Raw genomic sequence first — 20,603 nt, 5'->3', positions numbered from 1 at the left:
AAAATAAATTACCCGATTTGAAGCGGCTACACTGAAGAAGAGGTGTAATATCCCCATCTTGTGGCAAGACTTACAAAGTGTATTAAAAGAGTCTGAAAACACTGTAACTTGTCCTTTTTTACTTCAGAGAAATATTGTTATATGCATGTCTTGATGTATGATGTTTACACCTCTTTTTCCACATTGTTTTAATTTTTCATTCATTCATTAATCAATTTATTGTCATCAGTCTACACCAAACACTGTCAAATGACAAAGTCAAATGTTTTTTCACTTATTGACAATAACATTTTTAAACTATGTCGGAAAATTTTCACAGATTTTCTGAAAGTGGCATGTTAAAAAAAAATAATGCAACACACCAACATAGCTTTTAGAACTTCCCCAAAATGAATTGATTAAAAGTTTCAAAATCAACTATGACATGTGCGAATATACAGAACAACTACAATTACTTAAATCACTTAAAGGAAGAAAATAAATACTTGGTATAATCTGTTCAGAACAATTTTGTTTTTATGGAACATTTAAATTAGAAATTGTAAAAGTAAAACAAAAAATTTAAAAAAGTATCATATAAATACTTGAATTTTGACACTTTGGCTAGTTTTGAGGGTCCTCCAGTAGCATCCAGGCTCTAAGCAGGTGTGTAGTTATCTTGGTTATGGATTAAAATCTTGTTGTCACTCTGAGGACTTTTTCATTCATGTCCTGAAGCCATTTGACCAATTTTTTTCACTAGCAGTCTGATTCTGCCACCACTATCATATGCTAATACATAAACAATCATGATCAATCAGTCAATATGATTCCAACTTGTTTTTTTATGATTATCTGACACCACATAATGAGGAAAACAGAATGAGGGATTAATAATTTCTTCTCAGCTCTTCTTCAGTTCTCAGCCCAGACAAGGCCGTGCATCCTCTGCTCACTTACAGCATCATGCTAGCTGACCTGGCAGCAACACCGGCTGCTCTACCTTTAACAGAATGTGAGAGAATTGGGTCATTGTGGGAAAACATGGCCCCTCAGAATCACTGCTGCCAAGTGGTGTAAAACTTGAAGTGACCTGCTATTATTCAATTTGTCTTGGTAGCGAACTGAGTGTTGGGTTCATTTCAGAAGGTTTCTAACCAGGCTGTAGCTGCACCACATTGTCTGGCACCTGTAATATCCTTGTCTCTCTTTTTTTGGGAGGGGGAGGGGGGTGCACAAACTACCTGGTAGATAATAAAGGTAGAGGTATTTGCCATGCGGCTGAGGATGATTGTTTTGGGTTTTTTTTATCGTTGTGGCACATTTTGTGCTTCCTTAAGATATGTGAATAAAATTAAGTTTCAAGTGTCATTCAAAGTGATTTTTTAAACTCACTCTGAGTTAAAGAACCATTGCTGGTGAGCACTCGTAGTGATGTGGGTATTGTACTGTAATGCCATAGGGTTGTTTTAAATGCCCTGCAGTAAGTCTGGACTTTGGTAAAAGTGAAGTGAAATTGCTAATCCGCAGTGAATTAATGCATGTATGTTATGTCTCCTCACCAATTTTTACATCTTAATCTTCTAATTCATGGCTTTTTATTATATTCTCTGATTGCTTTTGAAAATTTGGTAAGTTTTGGCCACCATGCTGTGTCATCAAAATGCAAAAGATCCTGGCCTTTCATTTCCTCTGTATCTCCATAAAGGGGAACCATTTCTCACAAATCGTGTCTCATCATCACCTCTGAATCTTCACGCTTTCAGTTGCTAATTTTCACACAGCTCGCACTTCACTTTATCTCCTCATCCCTCATTCTGTCTTCATTTGTGAACACTAGAGGGCGTCAGAGTATTTTTTCTCTCTCTCTCTTTGAACTTCACTAAATCAGGGTGAACTTTGACCTTGACCTCATGGAAACAAAACAACAATCCATGGATTTAGATGCTAATCAGTGTATTCAGGCTTATTTATCTGTTAACTGTCTACAGTAATATGGGGCGGGAAGAGATTATGCTTTGATCATAGATCTCTTTTGTCATTGTGTCCTTTTATCTTTAACCATCAAATAAACTGGTTTAAAGTGTTCACTACGGCTGAGACTGTGGGTGATGTGTTATGACCAATAAAATCTTTGCTTTCTTCAGAGATGTGCACCACTGACTTCTCTTCCACTGCTGCCCTTCCTCTCTTTTAACCTTTGACCCCAAAGTCAGATCCTCATTTTTATTAACACATTAAACTGAATTGTGTGCAGCTGGTGTCTGCCATGTAAATATCAAAAATACACACACACACTCACACACACAAAGACACACACACACACATTGTACTAGGTCACTTTTGGGGATATTACATAGACATACATTCATTTCCTGGAGACTTACCCTAACTCCAACCATAACCACTACTTGCCTTACCCTAACCATTACCCTAACCTTAAGCACTGACCCAGAATCAGCCTTTTCCCTCCCCAGTTGGAAAAGCCATCCCCAATTAACTGGTCTTAAGTCTGAAATTTGTCCCCGAAAGTAGCCTATGACAGACACGCACACACACGCATAAATGCGGCCTGCCTGTCACTGAGTTTAGAGACAAATTGTTTTTCAAATCTCCAGATACATTTTATCCACTTGCTGTCATGAGATTGTATTTGCTTCTGAATTATGAGGACCCTCATCCTCCTTTAGAAAGGTAAAACCTAATGTGGACACATTTTAAAAATTATATACCTTCTGAAATATTTGAAAATGTATTTTTATCTTTATTTTGAATTAATTTTCACATATCAATTGTAAAATTGCAGAGATTACAGTAATAAATTATAAGAATAAAGACTGTGACAAACAATGCATCCATTTTTTTATACAAGAGATATATCCATGTAACTACAAAAGCTACTGTATTTAAATGTCAGCAAAATGTGCTTTCAATTCTCAAAAGGCACGTGATTTTAGCCTGAAGTCAGCAGAGCTTTGCAACTGATCACATGCTTTGTATTATTTCCTTAAGAGTAGATTGTTTAACTAAGTGATTTTCATACAAATGCCTGAGGAGCATTATTCCCCAAAATCCCTCATAAACTGCATTATATTAGCAGCTTACCAAAAGTACCAGAAGAAACCGTCAGGGGAGGCTTAAGCTTTATCTTCAACCTGATTGTTATTTTATTTTAGGGAGAGAGGGATTCTTGTCATTGTGGGATTTTATGCTTTGTCATTCTGTACAGGATTTCCCTCTTCCCAAGGAAGAGTGCCCCTATTTGCTTTCTACTTAGTGACTTCCTCCCTTAAAGACTCAAACAATACATCCAACACAGCTGGATTTGGATTAGAAGAATTCCAAAGATGTCTCTGGAAATACATGGGCGGTATTCATATACATTTGAAGTAAGCAGATTTTTTAAAAAACAAATTAATTAATGATATTTGATTGTTTTTATTTTTTTTAGGATGTGTCCTACTCAAACACGGGCCAACCTTTACATATATGGACATGTCACTTTCATTATTTTATTTCACTCAAAATCTAATTTATTCCCTCAAATACACAATCTGTGATAAATGTTAAAACAACCACATCTACGATACAAGACTGTATTTTGACTTTAATCTGTCTCTTTAATATGTCTCTCCCATGTCTGTAAATGTTCACAAACTCATTTCACTACTTTTCTTGACATTATATCTGCCTTCTCTTGTGTCATTGATACTGTATGGTGTGATTTTAAATTGTTATTCATCTTGATTGTTATTATTTTGTGGGAACCAAGGAGGTCAAGCAACTTTCACTATCAGCATACATTAAGACAACTACTTAAATTTTATTATTGTTTCCTGATGTGATTTAAATAATTGTTTACATTATTCATATTTGTAAAAACAAGGTCAAAATAATACGCTGATTTTTCATCTATAACTATAAATTATGATCAAAAAATACTGACTTGTCCTTAATTAGTGCTCATAAAATGTAACAAAGATAGATAGTTTCTGTTGCAGTGGCTTAAGGAATTAGGCTACCATAGTTGAAAAGTGGGTTAACTCATACCCAGTCTGCCCAGTTTGCCCTGCTTTTCTCTGACAAAGCTGCAATGACTGTGGTTCAGGTCTGAGTCTGTACTGTACTGTGTTGTGCCAGGTAGTGACGCAGATACATTGGGTTAGAGCCCTGTAGGAGTGGTGGTGAGTTTCTACCAGGAACCCATCAGGCGGTGAGTAAAACTGGCATTGCCCCGTATAATCCACACTCTCTATTTGGCAGACATAGAGAGTCCAGATCAGTATTTGCTGCACTCTGCTGCATAGACATACTGCATTCTTGTCCAAAGGAAAACAAACATGATATGCATTTATCTTATTATGTGTAAGCTATATTTGTATACTGTATTATATGTATCTATCTTTGTTTGTTTGTATGTAGCATATTTATACATACAGGCTCAGACTTTTGGACCCCACTGTATATCAAACAATCAATCAATCAGCAACCTATCAATCTATGTAAATTAAATCTCATCAGTTTTATAATTGACTATTTAAACACTACAATACCTATTTTATGACATAAGACATTACAAGGCAAGAAGGCATAGGTGAAACATCTGTGCATTTCTCTCCTGTGCTTGTATTGAAGCACAGGAGAACAACTTAAATGAAATAAAAAAGAAAGTATCTAATTGATTTGGGTGTGTGAACTCCCTTTTTGTGCTTTGGACTTTGACTTTGGTTACATTCACCCCAGCTCCATCATGTCTTTTTGTTAAGCACAATGTTTTTTTTTACTTTAATACTTTATGATATAAGACATAAAATAGGTTTATAATAGGCTATAGAGGAATAAATATATAGAGGAACAAAATAAATCAATAAATAATTAATAAATGATTTTGACTTTTTTGTCAGAATGTTTGTAATTTTTAAATTTTGCATTCTTAATCATAATATAGTGCACATCTTTAATAATAATAATAATAATAACAAAGTTTATTTATATAGCACTCAATCAAAACCAGCAATTGCATGTGCTTTGCTATGGTAAGCATGAAAAGAACACAGAACAGAACCCAACGAATACCAGCATATTAGAAAAAAAATAAGAAGAAAGATTACATTTAAATGTATCGTCCTATAGTCTTGACCTGATGGACTGTTCCTAAAGTCTGTTTTGTTCATCCAGACTTAACAGACTGAAAGAGTGTGCATCCATACAAAACCTCCTCAACACTGCCAAGCATATTTACAATTTGAACACATGTGAGGTCATCGAGGAGGAGTGTAAAACTTCATTGTTCAGGACCTGAATAGATTAGCAGAACAATAGGGAGCATTAGGACCCTGAGGCGGGGAAGGCTTGCTGCTCTCTCATTATCCATTGATTTGACAGCTTGAGCGGACGACCAGTCAGAGAAAGGATGTGAAGGGGAGAAGGAGGCGGCTTGCGGTTTCGTGCGGCACCGCTGAACTTTTGTAAAAAATTCCTTGGCTGTTTTAAAGGCTGTCGGCAAGTCATCTGCGATGCCTGTCAAACACAGCCGGTCTGTATTCGACACATTTTCAACCGGATAATCCCGATTTGGCGTTTGGATTATCGCCGCTGCTGTGTTTTGTGAGTGGAGAAGAAATCAATCGGATCTGTCAAGACGAGGTTTTCTGTGAAACTCTCGACTTGTTCCTCATATTAGGAGTCAACTATAAGACTTAACAAGCAGCTGGTGCAGCTTCAACTAGTCACACAGTTTGTAGACTGGAAGTGGAGACTGGAGACGCACACGTGTATCCATCCATCCGCTTCCTCCCGGCTGCCAACGCATCGATCCAACAACCCTGCCTGGATAAAGTTGTTTTCTTGTTTGGGATTTCGTCAAACACCTAAAGATATAGAGACAAACATGTCGCTAAGCAGAAGTATTGAGTTTGAACACTTTGAGGAGCGAGAGAAGCCGCACCGGACTCCAAGGACCAACTCGGTCTCCGGGTCTCAGTCTGGCTCCAGAGGCAACGGTCTGGTCCCCAGCCCTGCGCACAGTGCGCACTGTAGTTTCTACCGCACACGCACTCTCCAGTCGCTCACCTCCGAGAAAAAAGCCAGAAAAGTGCGGTTTTATCGCAATGGTGACAAGTATTTCAAAGGTTTGGTGTATGCCGTATCTCACGACCGGTTCAGGTCCCTGGATGCTCTGCTCATGGAGCTCACACGGTCCCTGTCGGACAACGTCAACCTTCCTCAAGGAGTCCGGGTGTTGTACGCGCTGGATGGAGGGAGGAAGATCACAAGTCTGGATGAGTTAGTAGAGGGTAAGGGTGATGATGAAACCACTTTATGTGACCACAAATCATGAAAGGGGCTCAGTACTTTATTATATTGATCACAACCTAATGTGTATTGATTCAGACATGGAATTGATTATATAAAAGCTTAATTTTGCCTTGAATATTGGTTAAATGGCTCATGCAAATGTACACTATAGCCTCAGGCAAGTTATGCCAGACGTTTAAAAGGTCACTTGACACATTCACATTTTAAGGGCTGGACTATGTTGTCAAGCAGTAAAGCTTCTTAGACTCTGAGATCAGTGCTCCTTCATGCAGAGATCTACATTACTTCAATCCATATCTTTATCTCTGGAGAACATTACAGAATATTGGATGCGATGCAGAGCTTCTCCTGCGTCATTATGGATGCATTGACATAACTGCTCTGACATGTTTGACCCAGTGAGCAGGAAAGCAGACCACTCCTCACTGCAGCAATGTGCATCAATGTCCATTGATCTCAGCTGCACTCTCTTCTTCTTTCTTTCCCTTCTTTAGCATGTATTTGTGACCTGAGTTTGTGAGGGTGTGAAAGTGCAGTATGTACTTCTAAGTGCATAGCTGCTGGGGAATGAGTGTGTGTGTGTGTGTGTGTGTGTGTGTGTGTGTGTGTGTTGTTATTGTTGTTGCAGGGTTCATTGGCTGTTAGAATTGTTTAGAATTATCTCACCCTTGATGCGAAGAAGTGAATTAATAGGTTTAAACACAGACATCAATGTAACACAGTCACCTACAGCTTCAACAATTAGTCGATTAATCGATGAGTCGATTGACAGGAAATTGATTGGCAACTATTTTGATAACTGAATAATCATTCAAGTCTTTTTTCAAGCAAAAATACCAAACATTTCCTGGTTCAAGGCTCTCAAATGTAACAATATATTGCTTTTCATGGTCTTACATTACTGTAAAATTTAATATTTGGGGATTTTGGACTGTTGGTTGGACAAAATAACATATTTGATGATGTCATCTTTTGTTCTAGTATATTGTGATGAGCGTTTTTCACTGTTTTCTGATGTTTTATTGACCAAATGATTAATCAGTGAATCAAGAAAATAATTAGCAGATTATTCAATAATAGTTGCAGCCCAAAAGTCACCATTTATAGACTATAAAATGAATTTTTAAAATACTAGCCACAAGTAAAAATTGTGGAAAAAAAGTAAAAATTGCATCCTGCAGTAAGAGCAGTACCAAGAGTTTATGTCATATTGATGCAGAAGTAGAGGGCTGACAAACATCTACAGTCTAAAATTGGCTCAGTGCATTAGCACATAGTTCACTACAGTAGTTTTTATCAAAGTGTGAGAAAGGCATTTGTACTCTGGACACAAATGGAGCACAGTCACCTACCCTTTCACTTTCTGGCTGTGTTGTGCACCCTGCGGGGACTGTGACCTCTCAGTAATAAGTTAATCTTCATGTTCAGCCCTTGTGTTTGTGAGTGTGTGTGCGTGCGTGCATGCCTGTCTGCACTGTGACCTTCCTGCAATCCTCTTTCAACATGAGAGGTTACCGCACAGCCACACATACTCAGAATTCGTCGACCTCTCTGCTGCAGTGATTATTCTCATATACTGGTCTATTTTCATCTCACATCCTCCTAAAACTTTAGATGTGCTACACTCATTTCCTATGCCCCATCTCCTGAGAGCCTGGGGAAGATTTAGGCCAGTGTCTGATCTGAATTCTGTAGCATCACTAGTTTGGCAAACTGAGCAAAAGTTGTTGCTTGTGCATTGGCTCCGGCACTTCTGCACTTACATATACAGGACATTGTTGCACACTGAGGATCTTAGGCATCCTCTGACTGATTATTAATTTTGTCTTGAGTTCTGACTGATACCTCAACAGTTCATTTTGTCAGCAAATTTAAAGGGTCAGTTCACCCTAATCACATGAAGGTCCTACTCTTAGTTATGTCAGGGAATGCAGTTTTTTTTTGTTTGTTTGTTTGTTTTGTGATATCTGCAGCTGAGTGCCCAGTTCACCTGAAAAACTCCAGTCAGATTGTTCACAGAAGAATTTGGAAGAAAGGTGAATGGATTCAGAGGCTTGGATAGGAATCAGAGGGTCTTTAACCTTTGCAATGATGACTGTCTTGGATACAAGTATCACATTTTGTTTGAATGTGAGAATGCAAGCATAGTAAATAAGAGGGAAAAGTTCTTTCCAAACCATCCATCTAAGTTAAATTAAATCTGTTATTACAGTCAGATAAGCCAAAAGTAATTTGTAAATCAGGTACCAATTCATGAAGAGAGTTTACCTCAGTTTAAGAAATGTTGCACTTCATTCCTTTTGGGCGCCATTGTTTTCACTTAATTATTTACTATCTTCACTGTTTTTTTCTACCTTTTATTTGAAAAAATAGCTCCTGCTTTAAAAATGTTGAAGGTGAAGTTTGTGGATTATCCTGAACAACCAGGACATTGTTTCTGGAAAGTAACATTCATTCAGATTTTTTTTAAATACTGTGAGCATTAAAATTTTAATGCCTTAAAATGAAATTGTTTTGGGACGGTGGCTGAAGTCCCAGCAGATATCTGAAATCCTCTTTAAAATAAATCTGAAATCATTTGCATGGCTAGATGCCATGATGGGAAAGTGGGAACATGCTATGAGTGATTTGGGTTAACACACTTTTTAAGAAAGGGATCTTCGATGAGATAAAGGATATCACGTTGTCCAGGGTCAGTCTTACACAGAGGCGGTCTGGTTTTTTCTCAGACATGAGATGGGCTGTAGGTAGGCAGAGCACCGGTGTCTTGTCCATGTTTACTCACCCATCTAGTGGACAGGGAGAGAGAGCATTACTGCACCGCTCAGCAGTCTGCTTCCATTGATTGAGGCCTGTTGGGGCTCTTTTGTGTGAAAACCCAATCAAGCACCATTCACACATGTGCCCCTTATGGCTGGATGGGATTACTGAGCCGACCAGTCAACTTGAATTGCTGCGCTTGTGGAAAAGAACACAGAGAGGTAGCAGATACTCAACTGGGTTTAGACAGCTTTGTAGTTTACTGTGTGGATATGTGGGGGTACACAACATGCTGACAAAGGCATTCTAGCTAGGACAATGACAAGTGTGCAAGCCAAGACCTTAGCTTTAATCTGTGAAATTAAGCCTTTTTAATGATCATGTTCAAAGTGGCTAAAAATATGGAAGCATTCCAGCACTAGAAAAATGTTGTGTACAGTATGTGTATGTTTATGGTTACGCCTACGTTGGTGTCGTGTTGCCCTTAGCAACAATGTGAAATGGCAAAATGGTTGGCTGAAAATTAGCCCTGATCCAGGAATGTTATATCACAAAGCATGGTTCTGTACTAAATGAGGAAACCCACTCATTTCCGTGATTTAGTGCTTATAAAGTTCATGAAGGAGAGAATAGTAAAAATATAAACTTGTGGTAAACGTTTCAGCGGTTGATCAGGAGAAGAACAGTTGTTGTCAGAAGGATGTATAGTAACAAAAATTTGACTTCCTCCAATGTAGTGCAGCTATTGAAAACGTCTTTGCTTCACATGAACATCACTGTAACATCGTCTCCAGAGCTAGCTGACAATAGAACTCTGAGGCTGGATCAAATATCAGGGTTTATAATGAAAATGTGCATCTACAATAATATTAAAGCAAGTGAAGTGTTCATTATCCATCAGTGCTTTTATTATTCCATTTCAGTGAATTACCATTTACCATTATTTGTCATCAATGCCTGGAAAATTTCAGTTTTAAACCATGTTGATTTCAATTATCTTTGATTAATACATTCAGGTTTAGGAGCCACTCAGTTGGGAGTATTTTTAAATGTCTAATTTGTTGTGGCTCCGGCTGAGCAGCATTCTGAATGTGTGCTTGATGGATAGATGAGGTTGTTGTCCTCTGTGTCTTGGTGGCACCAGACCTAAGCATTTTGTAGTCTTTCATAGTTGACAGTCTCTGTGATTGCTAAAAAAAAACACAATGAGAGCAAACATGATGCCTTTTTATTTGCATATTTTGTAACAGCCCAAAACCTTTGGATATTCAATTTACTGTCATATATGTCAAAGAAAAACAACAAATCACCAAATTTGAGCTATAGACCATTTGGCGTTATTGCTTGGAAAACGACTGAAACAATTTATTGATGATAAAGATAGACCATCAAGCACAACCTGTTCTGCCATACTAGTCCAATTCTTTTTACTACTGTAGTGGATATTAAGTCAGAAAACTGGAAGACCATACATGCTGACAACATCATTGGATCACGGGGCCACTTTATTGTTTTGGTGATAACAACAGTCTTATATTGCCTTGACATTAACACTGTTTTGTGATTCCCATTTTCTGACATTTTTATATCGGTGTTATACTGCAGATTGGTGACAGCTGTGTGATCACTGTAGTAAAATCTGTAGGGCTGGTTTGAACAGCTCTGTTAAAGTTGACCTCATCTGTCGTCCACATGAGGACAACAGCTAGTGGTGGGTGGCTGAGGCCCCCCTTGCATCACTGATGGATGTCATTGCACCTGAGATCCCTCCACTCCAGGGAATACACTTGTCACCAGTCGCCACCTGAGGGCATCTCAGTATTCTCTCAATGTCCCCCCCAATGAATGACAGTCCCAGTTTTATTTTGCTTTAGTTTTCAGCCATAGCCTAGTCCCCCCAGCTGTGCCCTAGCCTTTTAATTAGCCTTTGGTTAATTGCAAGCTTAATAAAACCAAGTATCGTGGGACACACTGTCTCAAATGGCCCCCTTAACACTGTCGCTCGATTCGTTCGTCTTGACACACATCAGATAACCAAAATTTTAGAGATTGAATTTGATTCTTCATCAGTAAAGTTAACATTGTCCAAATATATGGTGAACACAGTGCCACAAACAGCAGGCTTTTTCAAACTATCTGTGGTATGTTGGATTATAGGATTATACTGTATGTTGCTTATGAACTGAGATGTATGTTTGCCAGCCTCAGTGCTATGAAATTCTCCTCTAATCTACCAAATAAGTACAAATACAGTGTTACTCTGCAGGATGCTGGTGCTCCTAAAAGTTGTTCCTTGTTTTGTAGACAGTATAGTCTTTTCTCTGAAAGCCTCAATGAGAAATTCTGTGATCTTTATTTGCGCCTTGAATAAATTTACTGAAAAACAGAATTATATGCTACACGAAAACTGCTGTAAAGCAGAAGTTTCTGTTGAGAGAGGGTCAGCTATTCTTTGACACTTAAATACTTTCCTGAAGAATGTAGCATGAAGAGAAAGCGCCTGTCATTTTCTCTCTGTTGCTCACAGTGGAGCAGAACAGCACTTAAGTTTCTCTTCCAACACTCAGCCTTCAAAACAATCACCAGACATTCTCACTCTGGTTTTCATTTACCAGCCAAGCCCCTGTACTTGTCACATGACTTTGTTCTTAAGGGGGAAACATTTGCGTGTTAACTGTTCGAATGGAATGCTGGCAGATAAAACAAAATGCTTTGCTTTGGAGGAAGGCCAGTGCAGCAGCTCAACAGCTGAAAGGGAGAGAGGACAGTTTTACACTGGTCTGGCCTCTCAATGTGCCTTTTTGTTTCACTGAGGAATGTTAACACTTTGTTGTACAGCTGATTCACTTAATGCCATGTGGGTGGAGTATTTATGGTGCATACCGTGCGTGAGTTAGAAATATTTCAGCATTTTTCTTTTTTTTTAGGTTTACCTTAAAATATTTTCTCAATTCTGACAATTTATATCTTCCTCCAGGTGAGAGTTATGTGTGTGCTTCCAATGAACCCTTCCGACGTGTGGACTACACCAAGAACGTCAACCCCAACTGGTCAGTGGGCAGCAAGACTGGCACATCACGCTCGCTCACCTCTCTCATCCCGTTGAAGAGCGAGCTGCAGCGCGAGTCCAAGGACTTCATCAAACCCAAGCTAGTCACAGTCATCCGCAGCGGCGTCAAACCCCGCAAGGCAGTTCGGATTCTGCTCAATAAGAAGACAGCCCACTCCTTTGAGCAGGTGCTCACCGATATCACGGATGCAATCAAGTTGGACTCTGGAGCTGTGAGGAGACTGTACACTCTGGAAGGCAAGCAGGTAAGTCTGTTATGATGAATGCTTGATTTAGTTGTAAGGATTTAAAATGCGGTGTGGAAAACATTATTACAACATCATATGATCATCATCCAACTGGTACTATAAATTGCCCAAACCTGAAGCAGCACGTTATGTATTGATGATGACTACAGCTTCAGAATGACCATGCAAACTCATGTAAAACCCGCCAACAAACCAAGGTATTGTTCTCGTTTATGCCATTATCCATGAACTCATCGACTAAAATTACATAACATGACAGTTGGAGGAAGTTCACTGTATTGTTTTCAGTGAGATCAGATTGAATGACGTGCATATGAGAACCAGATGGAACTGCTAGGCTGAGCTTTTTAGCAAAAGGTTTTATCTCTAAAAAGCGCTGTGATATATATGCTTCAGCTGTGTCAGCAGTCTAGGTAATTACACCCCGTTTAATCATCCATATATAATTACATGCCACAGTTATTTCAACAAGGCACCAATGAATACACTTTGAGCTCAGGCCTTTTGCCATATCCATTAGTTTAGTTTCCTCCCTACCTCGTCCACCCCCGTTTATTCATGTGAGACAGTTTTTCGCTATAATCCTATCCATCTGGGACACATATTGTAATGTTTCCATTTGAAATTCTCATCTGGGGTTCCCTGGTGTTATGAGATGAGGTGAGCTTGAACACATGGGGCCCCTAATCAAAAAAGATTTATACTGAAGTCGTCTCATCTGAGAGAAGTCTTCAAATTTTTACATAACTATAATTACATAACTCTCTCTATATAAAAGATAATTTTAAGTCTCAGTTCACAGAATTATTTAATATGAAATGATTAAAAGTACTGCACTATAACAACAAAAACACAGCTTCTGACAAAAGTAGAGGGTAAATTATACTACAAATAAAGAAATGAGATTAAAGAATAACTAAAACGTCTACATAAATTTGTATATCACTTAATTTTGATTGAGAGGTTGACAGAGTGTGAATGCACCAACTTGTCCACCATACTGTACATCTCTGTTTAGATTTGAAGAGCCTGATGGGCTAACATGCGGTTATTAGGTGTGCATTATTTTAGGATCAGACAGAATCATATTGGTGCTCAGTGAAATCTTAAATTTAAACCTGACACAGGTAAGTGCAGAAATTTCAAGAATCCACCAGTTTCAAAAGTTTAACAGACCTCAAGCTGATAATAGACTAAAGGCTTGAGATAATTTAAATACAAATATACTGTACGAATGATCTTGTCTAGATTAGTAAATAATATAATTGATACAGTTTGGAAATAGTTTTGTAATTTAATAATTTAGAAATTTCAGTCACATCAGAGGATCTGGCCATGTTGTTTGAGTCGATGGATTTCAGGGTAGATTTGCCTCTTTACTGTCAGTGTAGCAGTGAAAATGTGTCTCTGATATAAACAAATCTCAAAAGACAGACATGTAAAACTTTGAGCAACTCCACGTGAGTTTGTGAGACGTACAGAATTAAAAATACTATAGTGTCCTAGATACAAGAGGAAGAAATTATTTTGTCTGAAGTGCTAAAGACTGCACTAAAATCAAACGCTTATGTGTTTTGGTCACTTTTATGACTTTTATGAGGATGTTTCTCTGCTATGCCTTGCTCCATACAGAGCTGTAATTGCACTAATAATACGTTTATTCATGAAATATGTTGGTTATAATGAAGCACCCACCTTTTAGAAGGTGGATGCTTGCTTCATAATCTGCTTTGTTGTTTCTCTTTAAGAGCTTAAATACTGTTTGTTTTTCAGTCGGATTGACCTGCTTCATATAATGATAATCAATACCTCTCCATCCGTAGATAGAGAGGCGTTGGTTATTGATGACAACAATGTGGCTAGCACAATGTGTGAAGGGGTGAGGGGAGGGGAAGGGATGAAAGTAGTTCAAAATCACTGAAAACTACTCAGTAATTGTTACTGTTGACACGGGACTGTAACCACGAGAGGTGAGAAAGAAGGTTCTCTTCAGTTCAAATGTTTTCTAAGGTTAAAACTTTCTGACAACAAAAGCAGCTGATGTTTGTTTCCTGTGAGCTGACAGGAATCTTTCTTGGCCGGACAAATGACTCATGAGAATAGTGATCTTTATCACCTCTGACAGACCAAGCCCAGCATTCATTCTGTCAGGCCAGAAAAGAACAAGCACACAGTTTCTAATGACTTTGGATTATATAACAGTATGTTTTGAATTTGATGTCTGGCTCTGTGAACGCAGCTTAGCCCGGAGGTTAGCAGAAAAGTTTTTTTTTTTAATATCGAGCTTTTGGAGAATTAATCATGTTTGTAGTAGCTTAAATATGTTCTGTATACACTTAGTTGTCATTTTATTAGGTGCACCTAGCTAAAACTAAACTGCAGTTTCTGGTTCTGTTGAATTATATTGCATTGTACTGAAAGGTTTTCCTACTACTTTCATTGATATAAATCGAGTGAAGAAACTATTAAACCCATAAATTGCAGCCTTCAAACTGACCATAAAGTTGAATCAACACCTCGGTAACAGTTTCAACAAAACTGAACATTATAGCAATGTTGGATTTATTGCAGGGCTTTAGTATTAAACTGCATTAGTTTCAGGAAGGTGAACCTAATAAACTGGCAACAGAAAAAGTTCTACAGCTTATGAGCCTTTAGCCAAGTAATGCTCAAATAGGGCACTTTTAACCAGTTATTCTCTCTATGGGTTTAAACATGTAAAGCACATTGCCCAGAAGTCATAAATCAATCAGTGGTGACAGTAGTTGTTTTCCATCAGCTGACAAAAGTAAAACACCTGCTATGACATCACTAATTGGGGTTTCTGCTCTATGTGATTGAGTGTTGATGTATCGTGAATGAAAACATGTGTTTTCCTTCTATAATATGTAATCATGTAAAGGACAAAGTTTACCTCTTTGTTTATATCTTTGGGTTGAGAGACATGGCTTTACACACTTGTAGATGATAACTAATGCCATGGGTTAATATGTTCAGAAACTTGGTACTAATTTAACATACCTCCTAATAAATGCATCGCATGCAGTTGCACACGTAAATGCATCTTGAGAATCTTGTTATGTCCTCCACTGTTATTAATTCAGTTCCATATCTGTGACACAAAGCCTTGATGTGTCTCTATTTTCATCTCCTTAGTAGATTCCAAGTAGATCAGCCATGCAGACCAGCTGCTCTTTCCAGGCATTCCATATTGCCATGAGGAATGTTGCATTAGACTTTATGGGGTACATGTAAATACAGTAACAGTAACTTTAGTGCTTGTGTTGTGGTGTCCATCCTATTTCGCTAACTATCAAGCTTTTACTCATGTTGAGAGCTGATACTGACTTACATGCAGTGCACGTACAGTAAGTCACTATCAGGGTGTGAAAGCAAAACTGATAGCTCCAGAGTTGTTGCAATAGAGTGTCTATCAGTGGTGATTCACACTTAACCTTCACAGTCAAGCCCTTATTAAACTTGACTTCTCTTTTTATCTTTGAAAACCAGTGAGAAAATGCACCTGGGTACATGAGTTGGGTTGAGTACAACATGAGTTGGGTAATGACTGAATAATGGAAGTCTGGGGGGTGTTGAGTTACAAAGTTAAGCCTAAAAACTTTAAGTTATGTGCTCTCACATTTTGATGTATTTTTTGTTTATCAGTGTAGACAGCATGCATGCAATATACTAGTTAAAGCTGTTTTACAGAAAGATCCCATAATTCATACTATGCATTTTAAAATAACACAGATATATTCATGCCCACATTTTAGTCTGGCCCATAAATAGACTGCAGAGATGATGTGTCGTGTGGTCAGGAGGACGACTGTAGAAATCACAGTATCATTCATCATTACTCACTCTTGCAAGTTCTACAGTGATTGTAAATGCAGAAGCACGGGTAACTCATTTGACAAAAATCCCAAACCACACAGCAACTCAGGCCTGATGTATTTTGAGGTAACCCTTGTATACTTTTTTGGGGATTTAAAGTCAATGCCAGGCAGTTCCACCGCCAATGTTAACACCAAAGGCATGTTCTTCTATGACTAGTCCAACATGGTGTTGCCACATACTCAAGTCCTCTACAGCAATGTCTTTTGTATAAAAGCAACAGTTCCCATTTAAATAATCAATTCTTAGAGGTTAATGTTCATCTGTACCGGTATGAGGCATTTACTCTATCTGCTAACACACCCTTGTCAACAAAGATGATGAGGTGTGGCCTATTTCCATTAAATCAATATAGAGAGCACAACAGGATACATTTCACCCTCATATGGTGTACTACTGTCAGCTTTGAAATGATATTAGAATTTATCACAAGCCTCTTTGGCTTGTTAATAAGTGCTCCAATTGTTTCCTTATATTTAGGAAGTCATGGATTCTATTTAAAAGATTTAAGAGTGAGTTTAGACAACGTAAGCATTGTTTTAAATGGATGAAATGTGAAGCATCAGAAGCTTTATTGGTCTTTACATTTTTTCAAACAATATCCTATACTTGGATGAAGTCATATTAGACAATGCAAGTGTCATTTGGTTTAGTTTGGTTTTCAGCTCCATCATGTGACCTGAATCAGATTTCCTGAGTAAAACCCAGAACAAATGTTCTTTAACAGTGATAAATGTGAAAAAATAGACCATGATTTTATCAATTTTTGTGTCATATAGCTTTCACTTGACAGTTACACTTACTCTTACAAAATGCTATATCATTTCAGAGGAAATTGCTTAATCATCAGTGGAAATATTGTTTTTGGCATCTGTTCGTAATCATCCAACCAAACTTGGTATTTCTGTTCCATCTGCCAGTGCAACAACCCTAAAGCAGCAGCCAGATGTTGGCAGGATGGCAAGTATGCTTTTGTGCCATGATGTCTACTTCAAGATGTTTTCTCTAGACTTGTCTTACTCTCTTGGCTTCAACAGGATTGTCTCTAAATTGAATTAAGAGTCTAGGTTAGAGGTTTAACCCATTAAGCCTGTAACCTGATCCTGAGACCAGAGCAGGACACCTAACGATATACTGTCCATGATAATAGAAGTCAGTATAATCTAGTGGTTGCTTTCTTTAACTTGAGATGAAGCTGATTCACTTCTTTTTTGCCCATGCAAAATATGTTGTTTTATCTGACAACGTAATCTTTATATTTCTATATATAATATATAACACTGGCTACTTAGACAACTAAATAGAAAAAGTGATAGCTTTACTCTTTTCACTTTCCCCTGACTTCTGCCCCATCTGAATGGAAGAGAGTAAAAAGGAAAAACACTCTCCCAGACTAGACATGTCTTGATAATCTGACAGCTTTACTTGTTTGTTCCCTCTGTCATGGAGCCTCTCTGCCCTGATAAGCCTCTTTTCATCACGCAAAGGGGTGCCGTACTGCTGTCTAGACAAACTAAAGCCAGTTTCCAAAATGCACCTTCACCCTTAAATGTGTATCCTTAAAAATAAATGATTAAAACAGCTCATGTACTAGTCTCCTGGAAAGGGGCTCCTACATTGGCGGTAGTGAAAGAGGACATTGCCTTATGTCAGTTCCTATAAAAAATTACACTCACGTTTTGGGAAGTACATATCTTGTTTGGCCTCAAATTTACAGTCAGATGGGAAGATTGATATCAATACAGCAGTGTGTGATTAGCATAGACTGGAAACTGGAAGTAAAAATGAAAAAATATGCTATCCAACTCCTTTTTACTGTCTTATCTGTCTTAAAAATGTTTATCATCCACTTTTTATTTGCAAAGAGATGTCACAGGATGTCTGTCATCAGGAGGTGTGAACTTCTATGTTTGATCTCTCCGCAGCTGTCATTGCTAAAAACGTATCTGTATTGTTGCAGGTAGGCTAATAGTCTACAGCCTTGCTCATAGCTCTGTGAGGCTGTATTTGGGCACAGTGGTTTTGGTGAAATGCTAAATGCTAATGTCAGCATGCTAACATGCTCACCATGACAATGTATAATATATACTATGTTCAGCATCTTAGTTTAGCATGTCAGTATGCTAACATCCAACCATCTTTGGTTTAGGTTCCTGTTCTTAATTTTTAGCTGTACATTGTCAAATATTTTAGGTTTTCCTTAAATGAGCATCGAATGTTTGGCATACAAGTTTAAACAAAGCCCCGTAGATTCTATAAAGAGCTTAAGGTTTCAGTCCCAGAAAGAAAGGCTCTTCACTTGTCACTCACACACACATACACACACACATGTAGAATGCCTTCCAGCAGCAGCCTACCATCTGCTCCTCCAAAATCAAATCACAGGTCCCAGCCACCCGGTCTGCAGGCGCTGCAGCCCCCTCCCACTGATGCATGCACACATACACACACATCAGCATCACACACATGCACTCAGAGGCCCCCCACTGGGGCCCTGGCCACCACCGGATAATTAGACCTATAAGCTGGAAGGGAGCGTTAAAGTGCAGCTGTCAGGTGTGTGTGTGTGTATGTGTGCTCATGGATGTGGATGTGTGAGTAAGTACTACACAGTACTTCTCTGTCCACTCTCCCTCCTCAGTTGGATGCTGCTCTTCAGACTGAATATCAAAGATCTTGGTTATCAGGGCCAGCAGAATCAGCTGCTGCTTTTGAGAGAAAACCCTGTTTTACATCTCAAAGCTGACTGGGCAAGCAGAAAAAAGGATTTCCCTATTTGTTATTGTTTAATTGATGCATTCATTAATTTGGGGAACAGTTAGCAGTCCAGTACATGCAATGTTTTCTTTTTTTTATACCATAGACCATAGAACTGATGGCACAGAGGAGAAGTCTGTTGCACAGTCAATACAACCAGAAAGTTTGGCCAAATACTGTATGTTTTCAGGATTTTCTTTAGTTTATTACTTTACTTTTTACTTTATACAGTAGACCCATTGAGAGTGAAAGTATTCAGCATTTATTTTTTCCTCAATTGGTTATCTGTGACTGATACAAAGTATTAGTTCTTCTGCTGCTTTACAGGCGTACAGGCACCTTGACTCTGTATGTTTAGACCTGGGCTGGGAGTGTGAGAATCAGCATCTTTCTTCATGGCTTTCTTTATCCTCCACTATGATAGATCATAGACGAGAGCTCTGACCACTGCCAGCAGGCAGCAACTGTCCCATCTACATTTCTCATTAAGACTTGTTAATGTGCTCAGATGAGAGTCTGACCAGGAAAAGTGAGGGGAAAGGTAGAGGATGGTAGAGAGTGTGAATTGTCATTGGGCTTTGTTCCCAACCCCCAACCCCCCTTCTCACCACTTGATTATTTATCCCACTGTGCAGAGCAGCTGACAACCACTTCTGTTTGACATAATTACAAGAAAATATGTTTTATATTCACCCTTCGTTGCATGATTCAGGAGTTTAGATTATGTCTTTCTGGCAGGACTGCAACTAACGATTCTTTTCATTATCGATTCATCTGCTGATTATTTTCTCAACTAAGTGTCTTGTTTAAAAGATGTCAGAAAATGAGTGAAAAATACATATAATATATACATTTTTAGAGCTCAAGGTGATGTCTTCAAATGCCTTGTTTTGTCAGATCAACAGAAAATCTAAACATATTCGGTTTACTATTGTGTATGTCACAGAAAAGCTTGAAATCCTCACATTTCAGAAGCTGCAACCAGCAAATTTTTAACATTTTTACTTAGAAAAATTGTTATTTGATTTGTCAAAATTAATGTTTTACTGATCAACTAATCGATTAATCAACTCATCATCGTAGCTCTCCTTTTTGAGGACACTGTGTATTTGACAGATTTGTTTAATACAAAGATGAAACATCTACTGGCCTGTTTATTTTCTCTGGTTGGTCATTAGAACACAAACTCTTCTAACTGTCTTAGCCTTATGAAAATCCCTCTCAAGAGGAAGTCTATGAACAGATAATTGAGGACAATCATCGACCATTTAGTGGCCTCTCTTCTTACATCAGTCCATTTGGGAAATGGTGTTTGGGTCCAGTCCAGGGCTTCTTCTCTGCCTTTTGCCTAATGTAACCTTCAGTCCTCGGTGACCCTGATACACATTAAGCGAGGAACAAAAGTCAGTGTGTGGTACTACTATTGAAATATTAGTGATCAATGTGGTGCATAGTGATAAGCGGAAGTCCCATTTTTCCATGGATAAATATTCAGTGGGGGGTACAGTTGAACCAACGAGTATTAACTTTGATCTGACATTCGCAAAGACTGAGGGCAAAACATAACTTGCAAT

The 20,603-nt window shown here is 38.3% G+C and overlaps 1 protein-coding gene across 4 annotated transcripts in view; it reads left to right on the top strand.

Moving 5' to 3' along the window:
* Positions 1-4,991: 4,991 nt before the first annotated feature.
* dclk2a (doublecortin-like kinase 2a) overlaps positions 4,992-20,603 on the top strand; it is a 47,826-nt gene continuing 32,214 nt past the window's right edge. For 2 of the 4 annotated variants that reach the window (XM_042388309.1, XM_042388317.1), the window contains exons 1-2: positions 4,992-6,275; positions 12,035-12,372. In XM_042388309.1, coding sequence (XP_042244243.1) covers positions 5,870-6,275; positions 12,035-12,372 — 744 coding nt within the window. In that variant the 5' untranslated portion in view covers positions 4,992-5,869. The remainder of the gene's footprint in view (positions 6,276-12,034; positions 12,373-20,603) is intronic. The other 2 variants (XM_042388300.1, XM_042388292.1) reach the window with 1 other exon arrangement.

This window comes from Thunnus maccoyii, chromosome 2 (genome assembly GCF_910596095.1).
Source record: "Thunnus maccoyii chromosome 2, fThuMac1.1, whole genome shotgun sequence".
Classification (NCBI taxonomy): Eukaryota; Metazoa; Chordata; class Actinopteri; order Scombriformes; family Scombridae; genus Thunnus; species Thunnus maccoyii.
Note: the sequence above shows the minus strand (reverse complement) of the source record. Positions and strands in the feature narration are given on the sequence as shown.